At 37.6% G+C, this 15,513-nt stretch overlaps 1 protein-coding gene across 2 annotated transcripts; it reads right to left on the bottom strand.

The window, feature by feature from the left end:
* Window positions 1–1,925: 1,925 nt before the first annotated feature.
* Window positions 1,926–13,786, bottom strand: clnk (cytokine-dependent hematopoietic cell linker). Of its 2 annotated transcripts, XM_023398160.2 has the most exons (17): window positions 13,453–13,786; window positions 9,921–9,961; window positions 7,684–7,837; window positions 6,399–6,451; window positions 5,541–5,595; window positions 4,311–4,361; window positions 4,202–4,236; window positions 4,091–4,101; window positions 3,928–4,011; window positions 3,610–3,634; window positions 3,371–3,395; window positions 3,209–3,290; window positions 3,103–3,119; window positions 2,932–3,026; window positions 2,780–2,857; window positions 2,271–2,426; window positions 1,926–2,183 (listed from the first exon to the last, which is right to left on the bottom strand). In XM_023398160.2, exons 2-17 carry the CDS (start codon window positions 9,921–9,923, stop codon window positions 2,031–2,033), a joined length of 1,077 nt encoding a protein of 358 aa, XP_023253928.1. In that variant the 5' UTR covers window positions 9,924–9,961; window positions 13,453–13,786; the 3' UTR covers window positions 1,926–2,030. The 2 variants fall into 2 exon arrangements, with proteins under 2 accessions (XP_023253928.1, XP_087027896.1); XM_087171770.1 differs by lacking the exons at window positions 9,921–9,961; window positions 13,453–13,786 and adding an exon at window positions 6,538–6,604 and having other exon boundaries at window positions 7,684–7,796.
* Window positions 13,787–15,513: the final 1,727 nt, after the last annotated feature.

Here is a 15,513-nt window from a genome sequence, read left to right on the forward strand (position 1 = left end):
AGCATTTTTTTTTACTGATGTTAGAATTTAACAAGCACAAACAACCCACAACACACTGGCACAACCAAGAAAGAAAGAAGAAAAAAACTCTCTTTTTTTTTAAATTATACAAATATGTATAGGCTTACATGTACACATACATATACACATACACACATATTCAAAACCAACAACAATCACTGCATCATAAAGAAAAAGGAAAAGGGGAAGGGAAAATAAATAATAACACCAAAACGAAGCACTATGACATTAGAGAGCAGTTATTTTCTCCAGCTGGAGAAGAGCTGATATCTGTCATATACATATCAGCTGTGGGAACCTGCAGAGCCGACCACCACAGCAAAATGCTCTGTTTAGCCAGAAATAAAAGAATTATTAACAAAGATTTGGTGTTTGTATCAAAAAGCCTCCAGGAGCACGATTTAACAGATTTCTATCCTATAGAATGACTGAAATGTAAAATATAAATTTAAGACAATATCTTCCATGTGACCTTACCGCCAGCACCTTCCACACTTATAACTAAGTGACTTTTTATAAAACTTGCTGTGCAACGTTACAGACGAACAGACTGAACTTATCATATTGTTTGAAGGCCACCCTAGGAATAATAACTCCTTATATGGTAGACATCCCGGAACAGAAGTAAGACAAAAAACGAGGAATAGAGTAGGGTATTGTCTCTGTTTGTGAGGAGCAAAACAACGAAGACAGCGGCATGGACCGATAAGAAGAGACTCAACCCACATTGTATTATTTTTTTCTGTGTAAGAATATGAAAGACTGGGTCAGGAAAGAGGTAGAGTGTCAGACCTCTTGAACTGGCACAACTGCATGTTGTTGTCAGGGAGAGAAAGTTTGACCCAGAGCTCTGTAACGATCTCCTTTTTCCTAATGCTATATTGCTGTTAGCTTTAATAAATGCTGGGATTTGAACTTTGAATCAGTGTCCTGTTTCCTTCATCAAACCAACCAAAACAAATGGTTTTATGAGGGTTAAGCTTTGGCAGTTTCTACCACCAACCACACACATACATTTACACACAAACACCATCTCCACCTTCTGGATATTCACCTTATAAGAGCCTGAACCAGGCGAGACAAACTTAATGGAGGCTCTCTGGTAAGCAGCTCTTCTGCCACACACACACACACATACACATACACACACACACACACACACACACACACACACACACACACACACACACACCATCTCAAGAGTTAGAAGAGCTAACTGGAGGCTCTGTGGTAGAAAGGTTGAGTAGTTTCTACCAACACACATACAAACACATGAAGTGGTATCACCAGCTATGCTTCTGGTGTCACATCCGGTGTCTGGCTACAATGTTTTGCTCTCTAATATCCATTTGCAAAAATTACTAGAAGCATCTGAGAGCCAAGCGGCTTGTGCACCGTGCTGCAGGCATATTCAAAATTTCTAGTTATGTGCCTGCATGCATTAGCATTATTATTCTGCATACTTATTAGTGTGAATGATGAGGTATTTAACTTAAGCTTCAACACACTGCCACATATTTCAGACATATTTGACCAGATAGGCTTCACTGGATAAAACTTTTTTTTGTTTGTGGACACTAGTGAACTCCATTTCTGAGCTTATGTTAGCTAGTCTTGCACACTGTTCTTGTTATAGGGGAGCAGAGAGAGAGGCACTGAGACAAGGCACTTAGGTGACATCTCATCTTCTTGATGTCCTTTACATAGAAATTCGTCTACACACTGATGTAGACAACTGAGAAAGTACAGGAAAGTAAATTTTCTTTTAAATTACATCACAATTCGCTCACACATTGCAATAAAAAAGTGATGAATACGTGTAAATTGCTTCACATTCTCATATAAAAAAATAACCAAAAGATTAATTGACAATAAAAAATAAAAGTTATAGTTGCAGCCCAAGATCAAATGCATTTTTTATTGATACAATCAAACACTCTTGCACGTTGCATCTGCAGTCAGCTTTTAATGCTCATGATGAACTTGTCTTTGCTGGAATAGCGCATGTGTTATTGCAGGAGCTGGTGAACATCCCTCTTTGTTATGGGACACGTCAATACACAGTTTTCTGGGTATTTGCTCCCGGATATATTTCTCCCACTGATGAGTATTATTGGGAAGATGGTGTGAAACTTGATGATGTCTCCCACAGAGTCAAACATCTGAGGAGAAAGAAGATGTTAGGGACAGTATATATAATTGCTGGAGAGAGTGCTTGTTGACTTAGCTTCATCAGTTCGTCCACTCACATCCTTTGATCGTTGTCCCGTTCCCAGGGCGTACTTGCTGGTGCTCTCAATGAACCGAATTTTTACATTGTAAACCTTCTTCTCGTGATATACAGCCAGTACCAAGGGTTCACTGTTGGTGATGTTGGAGCAGTCACGTACCAAAAACGCCCCATCCTAATGTCAGCAATTACAAAAACAAGACTCGTTTAATGGCATTGTTTGACAGTTTGGGAAATACACTTATTCGTTTTCTCTGTGCCCTGGCCAAGAAATTGTTCTTCACATAACCTTTTACAAAGCTGCTGTTTGGTTTTTATATGGGTTAAACAAACAAGATACAACATATTAATTAGTGAGCTTTACAGGTCCTGATTGGCAGATTATACATAGAGATGAAAGTGGTAATGATCTTCTCTTCCAACTTCCACCAAGAAAGTGAAAAAGTTTTACTTCCCAAAATGTCAAACTAATTTTTTAAGCTTTAGATATATTCAGATTCATTTATAATTCATTTTGTATAGAGATACCTTGTTCACCAGGTGTAAGGCGTGCTCAGCATCTGCTCGATTACACGCCCCAATGTACCAGTCCTCTTCACAGTAGGTCTGCCAGGAGAGTTCAGTGATCAAAGATTTCATTCACTTGACAGAATATTTGTATTAAGTAGCAGGTAGTTTACCTGTTGAGGCTTATCCTTTGGAACAAAGTCATTTTGGTCAAAGTCTTCTTTAGTTTGCGGCCACTCATGGTGATGACGTTTTGATGGAACCCTTTCTTTAAGTAGATGTTAATGTTGACTTATTTAATCAGTCGCTGTATAATGACACAGATGAGCTGTAACATTACTTACCAAGACTTTGTTGTGATCTAAATAAAGGAAGAAAGAGTACATGTAAATCAAACATGGCCGAACATGACATAACTGTGATGAAAAACCCGAGAAATAAAAGTCTCACATGATTTCCATATGCGTTTCCAGATCTAAGGAACGTCTCTGGTTGGTATGGGGGGCTGAGACACTCTCTGCCCTCTGTAAACCTAAAATCAAAGTCTGCCTTATAACAGCTGTGGAGATGCTTTTCACCAAAAAGTGTCATTCACAGTTATTTAGCTCTTACCTACGGCATGTGAACCGAGTTCTGCCTGTTAAAAGTAATGAAAAGACGATTAGATTAAAACAGTGTGCCAAGATAAAGAGTCCTTTCCAGTTACAAGTGTAGCGTGAAATTAAATTAGCATGAATGAAAACACTGATTGTACAGAATAAATGAAATAGGCAGAATCAAAAAAGAAAATACAAAAGTGATTTTTTTTTCTTAGTTATGATCGAAATAATGCTGCATGTTTGACTTCTTACTTTTTTAGTTGCCTTCTGTTGTCCACTGAAATGAAAAATATGGATAAAATCACAATCAGAGAAAACTCCCAGGCTTTTCTGTGATTCTTTTTCTGACCAGCAGATGGTGTTGCTGCTACACTGTACAAACTGTAAACTAAGAAAGCCTTCACTGTCTTATCATTCACACAGGGGGAAGAACCCACATGATGTCCTGGTCCGCTACAGCAAAATAAAACAACCGCAGTGTCGATGCTTACTGGTAAAAGTGATAGTCTGTCTGCTAGCAACACTTCCTGCCACAAATTAGTTTGAATGGGAGAATAAAACAGCACTCACTCTCTCCTGCAGGGCCTGTCTACAGTCAATCCAGGCAAGTGATTCACCAACTCCAGGGCAGACGGTGGAGGGGATATAGGAAGCCTGGAAGAACACACACTTCAGCCGTAAGTCCATCCATAACCCTCCAGTGAATAACGTGAATTGTAGCCGAGTGAATTACCTGTGTGAGCGCTGGGGAAAAAAGAGAGAGAAGTGATCATCTGTGTAATGAGTTGCCAATCAACACAATTTATACACAGTGCACCATGTCATATATGTCACAGGTGTTTACCTGGTCTCCTGGACGCACAGGTGTGGACCTCTGATCTGTAAAAGCAACATGTTAATATCCGTCCCAGACTGATCAGGTGTTTTCAGTTAATTCTGCTTATTTGTGTTACCTAATCTGGTCTTTCTTCTTCCAGGCTTCTGATCTCTATTTACAGCAGGACCTGTGATTTAAAAACAGAATGCAGACAGGTAACTATGTGTTGTGTATATTTACAGTAAAGTACAATTTTAAGGATCTCGGTTTCAGAGGGAAACTGCAAGGCTGTACTGACAGGTTACTTTGCTGAGTATTACAGTAATTATTTATTTTTCTATTTATTTATTGCATTCACAGACACATTTTAGACAACAGAGAAATAGGTTTAGCGATTTCTTTTAAAAACACATCTTGAAACCATCAGTTGAAGTATTTTATGCTCCTAACTCTATCAAGGTCAGATGCCGTAACACTGTGGGTAAAAAAATATGTTGATTTTCCATTTTGGTGATTTTCAAGCACTCATTTATTTCATAGTTTAACTTATTATAATGTATTTTTATTTCATTGTGGCATTACTTCTTTTTCTTAATACAGCAAAAATCAGGTTTTGGACACTATCAAAACACATACTGTCCAACATATCACAGCTTATAAATTGTTTTGGCTAATGTGTTAGCAGACAGCTGCCTACTTTCATGTCAGGCAAACACAAAGTCCAATATTCACTTGTCTTATAGCTCCTGTTTTCATCTCCAGGAACAAGTGAGACAAATATCTGGTTCTTTAGCTGCTTCTGAGAGAGGCTTGCTTATGTTCACCAGCTAATTGCTAACTGAACAGTCTGCTTCTTGTAGCGTACAGAGGATTTATCAGAGCTATTTTGCTGAAAACAGCCTTCAACTACCGATGTTGAATGCAGTAAATGTGCTGTAAAATCAATACAATGAGCTAAAGAAGGTTAAAAAGCTCTGCAGAAGTGATTCCACATTCCAGAGAGTTAAACCTTGACAATGCAGGTTTAAATGGACCCTATGTAACTTTAGCTGAGCAGCAGCCTGTGGCCAAGTAAAGAAAAGTCATCAGTGAAATGATTCCGTAATCTCTCTTATGCAGCAATATCTATCTAAGGTTTGCTAATGTTCACTAATATCAGCCTCCATAGCCAAGTGTGTCTGTAACAGCGAACCCCCTGAGTGTATTGAATTAAGTAGCTGCGTGTCATATTGCTTATGTATTAAACTTTTGACATGCACAAGGAGGAATGTGTTATTTGTTTTTTCAAAAGTTACGTAGCATCTCTCTCACAATTATTTCCACAGCATTTCTTTACCACAAAATAATGAAAATATTTTCACTTTACCTATTATATGTGGGATTTCTCTGGGTGGGCGTCTAGGGAGGATGTTGGAGTTACCCTGATAAAAAAAATAAAAAAATAAAAAATGATAATAATTCTAATAAAGTATATTTATATATCACTCAACAAAACCAGAGATACAAAGTTTTTAAAACACTCACATATGAATTTTAGACATAAACCTATTTGCATACACATATACTCTAAATACTTGAATAAGGTTATATAAAAGACCCACAGTGACAAAATACATTATCATGAGTAAAAATGTGTTTTCAGAGGCGATTTAAAGGAAGTTACTGATTTTATTGAAAGAACACAGCAGTGGTTCATTTGTAATGGTACACAGTGTTTCCCCTTCCTAGGTTGACTGAGTTGCTGTTGACGGGCTGTTGCCAGATCGGGTGCATTTAAGAAACGCTGACATTTTGGCCTGACTTTCAGATGTTGATGTCTGTCCATCTTTGGTTTTAGAATGATTTATGACACTAGTTGGAAAGCTTTTATTGCACTTAACGTAACGAGTTTTCAACCTGTCTTTGCTCTGCTCTGCTGGCTTAAACACACAAACACAGTGAACCCGAACGCAGAGGAGAGGAGAGAAAACGCCATGAGAGCAAAACACAGTCAAGACTCTCACGCTGAGCTGAAATGAAACAACTGTACATAAATCGAGTAAATAACATAAATAAAATGTTTTGTTTTTTTAATTAATGTTTTTTTTCTTTGGTTTTCTTTCGGGGTTGTTTGTTTGTGTGTGTGTGTGTGTGTGTGTGTGTGTGTGTGGGGGGGGGTCCCATTAGGCAATGGTCAGGGAAACACCGGTACATTCATTCAAAGAAAAGAAAACAGAAATCTTACACTGGCGAGTGATGAAAGGCTCTGAGCTGATAACGATCTTGGAAGATCCCTGTCTTGAAAGGGAAAGAAACTGTGATCACCACACTGTCATTAGTGGCAGTAATGATAGTAGCTTCAGTGTTAGTTGAAAGTTTAACACCTTTGGTGTTTGTATCATTCGTGTAACTCGGTCGTTGGCTGTCCCAGCAGTACACTGCAGCAGCAGACTGTATTGATTACAGAGGGAGAACACTCCAAGTGTGAACAAATTTAAAAGCCACATTCAGTATATAGTTGTAGACGTGCAGCTGTGAGGCCCCTGGCTGTGGGCCACATCCATGCAGGAGAGTAAAGGGAGTCTATTCACGCTACATGCTTCTCTCTCTCTCCCCTTCGGCTCCTGGATAATTGTAATCTCCCGCAGTCTGACTCAGCCAACAGATGGCTCTAGAGACCCACTGGCAGATCATGCTCACTCAGCATGAGCTCTCTCTCTCAGATCCACACTGCTTTCTTTCTCATCACAGTCTGCAGTGGAGCTGTTCTTTCTTATTTCTTTTTCCTTTTTTTGCCTGTGCTTCATTCAGCTTCATTTTAATTATGCTCTCCAGAGCTTTTCTGAGTAGAGAAGTGAAACAAACTCACCCTCATTGTGTCAACTAGAGTGTAAAGCACTTTAACTTGAAGTTTGTGGCACATTTAATTCTTATTGGTTATTATAGTCTATTTATGAATTATTGTTGAATATTTGATCTATTTTTATACATTGAATGCAGACAGAAATAATGAGAGTTCAGCAGGGGGAGTGACACACATCAAAGGTCAGATTCACGTCTACAAATGGAGAAGATTTCTTCTTTGAGTTTCTCAGTCCACTGAGAAACCAAGGCAGCAGTTTTGTGGTTTTCTGTTTTTCACTCAGCTTCGCTATCAACAAGCTTATAACGTAGCTTGTATTATGATACTACAGTATGTAGGTTAAATGTAAAAACACTGAACACAGATGAAGACGCTGCTCAAAGCAGAAACAATGATTATAAACTGAACAACTGAACTGCACGGATGTATGTTTAGCTGCATTTATTTGCAGAGTAAATAAAAAATAATATATGTATTCATACTTTTCTAAATGCTCTTTCAAAAGTCAATGTAAAAACTCCAGACCAAACCCCAGAGAAACTAAATTGAAACTTAACGTAGGACTTAAATGGAACTAAACTCATTAAACACTCATGAAAACTTCTGAAACAAGAATCAAAGAATAGATGAGCTCATGCAACACTGGTATCCACGTTGCCTTCTCTACCTGCATACTCTCTTTCTTCATGTATGGGCCTCGCAGGAAGTATGCGCACATTCAGCACTTCCTCCTGGTCATCCACCACATCGTACTCAGGCTCCGCAGTGCTGTTGTAGTTACCACATCTTTGATTCCTGTTTCTGTCTGTTCTGTCGCGATCCTATGGGAAGAAAACTGCAGCTTCTTCATACTGGAAATACAAAATTAAAATCTCCATCTGTTTTAACACTGAGCCTTTTGAAATTAATAGCAGGGCGCTAAGATTTAGGACAAAAGGGACTGCTTCTCATAATAATCTCTGCATTCATTGATTTATGGAAAAAATGTACTAATCTGCAAGGAAATCAGCAAAGCCTGCAAGTCTTGCTCATTACATCACCCAGTATACATGTAAATATTCTGAGTAGACAACTCGCATTTCATCCTCTACGCATATACAACTCTGATACGCACAGGAAGCTACAAGGAGGTGTTGCAACATAACCCCCTGCTTTGTCTCTTAGGTATTTCCTTTTCAAAGCTTCACTCTTCACAGCCACACAGACAACAAGATGCAAACATTTACAGTCAGCTATAGAAAAAAAGTGAGATTCTTTAACTTGGTGTTAAAGTGTTAAATAACAAACTTTGCTTGTCTCTGTGAATTATTTTGAATTATTTTATTAAAATTGAGATTTGGATGAATACGTTAACAGTGGGTGCATCAATCATGACCAATACAACCAGCTTCTCTCATTTAATTTAAAAGCGAGGTGGAAATGAATGTTTTTGTCTGAAAGGTGCACTATCACCATCAGCCATCCATGCGACACCCAACCTGAATATTTCACCACGGGAAGGAAATTTTCCTTTTTGGCCGCCCAGTTTGAATGTTGTCCACATGTGATGATGCACCCTGAGAGTTCATTTTAAAAAGCAATAATTTGTACAATAAAAACACAGGCTTGGCTGTGTATGAGAACAATTTTCCATATTTATCCAGTTTATGTGACAGAAACACTATTAAATTATTCAGAGAGAAATGTGGGGGAAAAGAAGACATTTCTGCAAAAGATGGTTGGACAAGATTATGTCAATGTACCAGATTCTGACTTCATGACACAAAAATGAAATATCTGATATAATTATCTTTAATTGGATGAAAGAAACAAATTGCCGAACAGACTAACAGTTGACAGAAATGTTTCACATTCAATTTTTCAGTTACGTGTTGATATTTTGTGTCTTTTTCATTATATAAAACTGAATATCTGTAGATCTTCTCAGAATATGCTGATGCTTTTGAATAGGCTTTGATTTGAATTCATTTATGTTCTTCTTTAATTCCATCAGAAGGCAAAGGGGAAGGTTTTCATAAGCATCATGCATGCAGGTCTAGATGACAACATTAGTATGCAACCTTACTAGCATTCTTGCATTTATCACTTTAAATGTTTATTTGTAATGTGCACGTGACTTTTATCCTCGAGAATTACAAGGACGCAGCACGGAAGGGCTCTATGCGATTTTCAGGAGTCAATGTGAGGGTCTCCAAAACCCGAAAAATAAAATCAGATAAAACACTTTTACACCATTACTGCATTTATGTCAAGTACTGTGAGCTTTTCAAAGATTCTCAAAAGTATATCATCAAACCATCTGAACGTAATGGCGAGTTTCTCAAAAACACAGTTTGTGTGCAGGCTGAAGATGTTTCATCACTTCCAAATATTTGATTATCGGAGCTGATAGTGCTCCGACATAAACTATGCACATGATATTCGTTACCACAATGAGACGTTTATGTGGCCATTTCACCTCTAACAGATGCAGTGAGAGCTCATATAAATAAATTGAACTAATATCTGTCAGGTCAGTAACAGTGACTATAACTCTCCCTCACATGACATACAGCATTAATCTTAGTATAAGTGAATTTGTTTTGAGAGGTGATTATTGTATACATGTATAAGAACAAAATAAATTGAATGAAGCACATCAAAATATTATTTCACAGTTAAACTTTAAAAGGAATATTGATGTAACAGAAAACAGCAGTTGTTAATTATAGTAAAAATACTGAGAAGAAGAATCCTGGTCTGCACTGCGTTGTGTACTAACAATGACAGAGCAGAAACTCACTCTCTACTTATTTCTGTGCTAAAAGGTAATTATCAGTGGGCTGCAAACTCCCAAAGTTTCCCCTGGGAACGTTCATGTGGAACCAGCAGGGAGACGCTGTGGATACGGACGCCATAACTCACCATTATCACAGCAGACTCATGGCTGTTCCCTCTCTCTGCAGCTAACGAGGGGGTGAAACAAAAATGAAAAACATCATTAGTTTGGTCTTACGCTAAAAACTGTGGCCTTCCAACACAGTTTGTCCTTGGACTTTTCTTCCTCAACAGTTACACAAGCAGAAGAGTGAGGTCTGTATATACAACTGAGCTGAATTAATTTTTTAAAACATTGACAGATTTTTTTTTTTCTATGTGACACAAGCACCCGGGTGGTGAAAAGATCCTGCTGTGCAGACAGATCAACAGATGTTGCTTAAACATCTTTAACATTAATTAAATGAATTAAATAAATAATGAATAAATGTATATCTTTATATTAAGTATTGATTTACTACCTAACTACTAAATAATTTAACTCCATTTGAAGCTTTTTGTTTTACAACTGTGGCTACAGGTGCAGTTCTTTATCGTTTCTTGAAAGTTTCCTGGAAATAGGAAATATAGAGGCAAATTTCAGTTAGTTGTTGAATATATTATTTACTTTTAGATGAATTCGCATGAAATAAATTGCTCCATTTAAACCCCAAAGAATATTTATTACTCATTCATGTATTATTGGAAACTTTATTCTTCATTTATGCTGAATTTAATCTTTGTTTTTAAAAACACACTTTGCAGTTTGCATGTGTAGCTCACCCACTATCCTTTGTATAGAAGTCTCATGGTTGTGCTATCGCTTTACATTTAGAAATAACTGGACGTGTACAAACTGATCATTCTCTGTTACTTTTAATTAATAGCAAATAGTTCTTTCCAGGAAACATCTTAGGAGGTATTTTGGAAAATGAATTGGAATTTGCAGACTCATCAAAATCTTACAAATTAAAAGTTTGATTTACAAGCAATAAAACACATTGTTCAAGTCAATACACTTAAGTATCTTGCAGCTACAGACTTTCTTGGTCTGTCATGACCAAAACATTACAGGGGCGAAAGTTATCAAACCTTATAGAGATATTAAGGTGTAACTGACATTAATGAGTCAGATCACCAACTTAATGACCACTATCCCATTATTGCCACTCGTAGTCACATAGTCACAGTGGCTGCTGTTGAGCAGAAGTTATATATTATAGCTATTATAGAATTCAACTATATATTATTAATAACAAATATATAATATAAATAACAGCCAATGAGTACATTGATTTTGTTCTGCTCAGACGTACAGCTAAGTGTCATCAGCATAGTGAGAAAAAGAAAAGAAAAAAAAAGATGCTGGTCCGGTAAATTATGTGACATATTACACAACAACTTCCAACCTTGTTTTAGAAATGTCATTTTACATACAACTAACTTTCATTCACAAATACATTTTGAATGAAACATAACTGCGATTACATGTTCTGTTAAAATATTGAGGATATGTCCTTCTTTTACGTAGTTAGCAAGTCCAAAATATGTTGATGCTGAACATATCAGTAAAACAAAAGTAAGACAATTTGTTTCTGCCAAACTATTTGATATTGCAGTACAATATCCATTTATTGTTAATACATCATTATTAACTTTCTCATGGTTATGTTTAGGCACCCACTGCACTTGGTTAAGGTGAGGTAAATATCACGGTCTGCTTTAATACAGAAAAGGTTCAATGTTACTTAAGACACATTGTGTTTATTTACATTTAACCAAAGCCATGATCTTTACCTAACGGTAACCAAAATGCTTTTTTTGCATGAACATAACCACAGACGGGAGTCAAAATGCAAAGCTTGCTCTCTGGTGTGACAGCTGTGTGCTTTGTTCGCCTGCTGTCCACTCCAACCACCTCCTGGTGAGTCATCGTTTGTCAGCAATGTAAAAATGTAGTAATATATAAACATAATTCCGAGACACGGTTGCAAATTCACTTAAAGCTCCATCAGTAGACAGAAGGAGTTTTACATCAGGCACACAAGACCAGGAATCAATTCAGAGAAGACCATAAAGTAATATCCCACCAGTTTTAGTTTCATTAGAAATGCCCCAATGACTATTTACAATATTTATCTTCAACCTACCAAATATCAGTGCAAGAAAATGAAAACTAACTTATATATCCAGAAAACTCATTAATGACCTACAGATCCAAACCATTTTGAATTTGGCTTTGAAATGTTAAAACTGTGAAAGGAGTTGTGTCAACGCACAGGAGTATTGAATTGATTTTTGTTTTATCTCAGTTTTGGACAATGCAGATGAAATATTTGGATTAATCACAGAGTAAGGTGTGATTTAGTGAGTAGTGCTTTGCTATGAGGGATCAACTGAACAAAAGATGACCATTATAAATTCATATTTATGCACCATATGAACTTTCTGACTTAGTATCAATTTAAAAAAAATCATGTTTCCAGAGATAGAGGCACAAAAAGGAAGAGAAACAGCATCAGGGCCAGTCAACCACTTTTTGATTGAAAGGTTTTTATGTTTGAATCCCTGTGGCTGTGAAAGAAAACAATCCAGGAAGCAGGAAGGAAACCTGCCCAAAATAGAAGTTGGGACATTTTACAGAGGCCCAGTGATTGTGAAAATGCCAGCAGACATTACAGGCTACCAACTGACGGTCCCAAAATGGAGACTCAAACTCAGTATTGGATTTGGCACTGTGGTCCAACACTCAGCGGAGCTGTCTGTCTACTTTGTAGAGCTTACTGGGCCATGGGAAGTGGTGTTGGATGAGACGTATAAAAAGGAAGGAGATTAGATACATGGAGCTAGCGTCTGAGGTTGAGCAGTTAGTCTGGAAAATAAACTTCTGCCCCATGGAAATTGGGTGCAGAGGATTTGTGGCAACTCAAACCACTAGACTGCTTGAGGATTTGTGACCTGACTTTGCTACGGGCATCAAGAAAGTATCAACTGCAGAGTGAGAGCGAGCTGAGTCTGTGGAGGGAAACAATATCAATAGGGCTCAAATTAGGAAATACTGTAAATACGAGGATTGTTTTTCATAAAACATAATTTATTATTGTCAATAATATTCTTGTTGGTGTTGACGTAGATTCTCTTATTCTTCTAACTTTTAGTTCTAAAATCTGTGGCAAATTATGTGTAACAGGGATGTATTAAGAGCTTGTCTTTGACCTTTTAATGTTTCTCAAGTTCATTGTTGTTATGAAGTTTACACTATTTCACTTTCACTGGATAAAGCTTTTGTTGCGAAAACTATATTATTTGACTGATTTACAGCATTTTTGAACTAAAAGTGCCCCCTCGATACCTAATTCACATACTGCAATTCCATACATGATGAGATGACTGCACATTACAATTTATACGTCACATTAAATTAAAAATTGAACAACAACTGGAGGCTTGCTCTTGAATTTTAATCAAAGCTCTATTCTCATCTCTGGCAGAAAATCCTGCACTTCAAATCTCCTCTTTATATTCCCAAGCATTTTACACATTTTCATCAATCTTTTTCTACCACAGACCAGTTTCTTTGCCGCTCTGCTCCATCATAGCTTTGACACAGTCACAAATAGAACAGTTGAAAGTTACCTACCTTTTCAGAAGACTTGTACAGTTCGCACGTCTGTATCAGTGGGTGTCCAGAAATTTCTGGTTATTGGTTACAGAGAGACTACAGTTTTTCTTTGACGCTCATTCACGTAAAAAAAAAAACTCCTGGTCTGCTTATGTCTGACTGAGTTAAGCAGCCCACTTCAGTAAACTGAAATTACTTCCTGTGTGGTGAATAACTGTCCTATAACCTGAGGTCTTCACGCTTGCTTTAGACAGTAAGTAGTAGTAGGTTTGTTTGTGGAGGGCTTCATCCTGTGTACCCGTGATTTCACAGTTGCCTCTGCAGTTGTCAGTGCAGTGTTAAGTATTTTGACGATTCGTTTGTGATACAAAATTTCTGTAGAGCTAATTTCAGCATCAAGCTCTTGACATATGAAAAGTCCTTGAGGGTTGTGATCAAGAGCCTCACCCTCAATGTTTCCTGTGTTAGCTTCTGTCAGGCAGCGCGTGTCTATTGTGATACAACGGCTGAGAAAATGTAAAAAAATCAAGACCAAAATCTATTCTGAGCCTGGAAACTAGGCCCAGACCATTTATTTGGGAAATCAGGGTCAAATGAATCTGCTGACGCTACAGGTTTTTCTCTTAATTTGAGCACAGAACATTTCAACATCTGCTCTGACAGGTGCAAGAGGAAGCAGGATGACATTTTCTCTTTTGATTAGATCATCATCTAGCTTAATTTACATATCAACCAAGAAGGTGAAACCAAATTCTAATTTTATTCAAGCTTAACCTTTCAAAGCGATATTTCAGTTTAGTGTAATATTTTCATTTTATAGCATAAACACTTGAAAGAGTCTACTGCCAATTAAGTTCATTAAAATTTATGGTCACATTTTCAGCACTCAGGTTCATAAATGTCTAAGTTACAACATGGTTTGTTAATATCAGAATGACGGTTGTATGCTTTGCTGGCTTAGACTCACATAAACCAAAATTCAGACAATGAGAGACATTGAACTCAATCTATTAGTGGTGATATAACAGCTCAAATGAGGCTGAAAATCTGCTGAATCATGCTGCGTATATTCGCAGAGTCGGCCATGAAGCTGGGTTTTACTGGTCCAGGAAGAAGGCGCACTTACAGTAGTAAGAGATGAAGAGGTGAGCATTACTCATTCTTATTTAAAACCTTGCAGCCAGTCCAGGATATTATATAAGCCACTGTCTCTAAAAACTGTGACCTCTGCTCACCACAGTTTCTTAATGTTATTTTTTTAACCTTAAAGGATAAGGAAAACTTTTTGGGTCACTCTGGCCAAATATTACTCAGTAAAAGGAACAATTTGGTTTATTACAACTTGGGCTTCACTTTCTAAGCTCCAGCCCTCAGTTTCATCAGTTATAACATCGTAATCAGCAAAGTGATCAGTGAGATCTCGAGGATGCAGGCAACGCTGAAAACACACAAACAGTGAGGCATTCATACACATTGTAAAAAGTTGACAGTTTAGCCACATTAACTACCACTTTATTGGACTGAACTGCTATAATCCCTCAGTGCAAAGGGAAACCTTGAGTGTGCACAACTATGGCAAGTACTGTCGGTCATTGTTGAACCAGGAAGTTGTTCTAGAGAACAGGCACATTACCATACACAGAGTTCTTGTTTGCCACAGTTAGGGCATTGGTTGCTTGCTTAAACACAAACAGTCCAGTGGTTAAATTTATCAAATAATGCAAAGCAAAAGTGTGCTTCGCATTCTGTTTGAACACACCTTGAAAGTCAGGAATTTAAATGTCAGCTAAAACTGTCGTCTACAATAGTCTGAGCTAAATGTTGTGCAAAAGTTCTCAGACGATATATCGATTCAGATTATTGGTTCTCATGCTGACAGCGTGCTGTGATGCAAAACTGATGAGCAAAATAAAGTGAAGGACGACTTCACAGTGATCAGCACAGAAACCCTTGAGTTGACTTGTCTTTGTTTCTAAATAGAGCAGTACTATGACGGAGTATCTTCCTGTCTGCAGTGGGTTGGAGGCCAGGCCTCCTCTGAAAAGCGATGCAGCTGAACACAGGCCCACAAGGTCAGCC

This window comes from Seriola lalandi, unplaced genomic scaffold (genome assembly GCF_002814215.2).
Source record: "Seriola lalandi dorsalis isolate HSWRI2012SDOR001 ecotype SW California unplaced genomic scaffold, Sedor1 jcf7180002054972, whole genome shotgun sequence".
Taxonomy (NCBI): Eukaryota; Metazoa; Chordata; class Actinopteri; order Carangiformes; family Carangidae; genus Seriola; species Seriola lalandi.

What these genes read in the sequence shown, in the direction of transcription:
- clnk (XM_023398160.2), bottom strand. An exon ending in GCCTTTCATCACTCGCCAGT is followed by an intron (nt 5,596 to 6,398) that starts GTAAGATTTCTG and finishes TTTTTTTATCAG; the next exon opens with GGTAACTCCAACATCCTCCC. An exon ending in AAGAAGAAAGACCAGATTAG is followed by an intron (nt 4,237 to 4,310) that starts GTAACACAAATA and finishes TTGCTTTTACAG; the next exon opens with ATCAGAGGTCCACACCTGTG.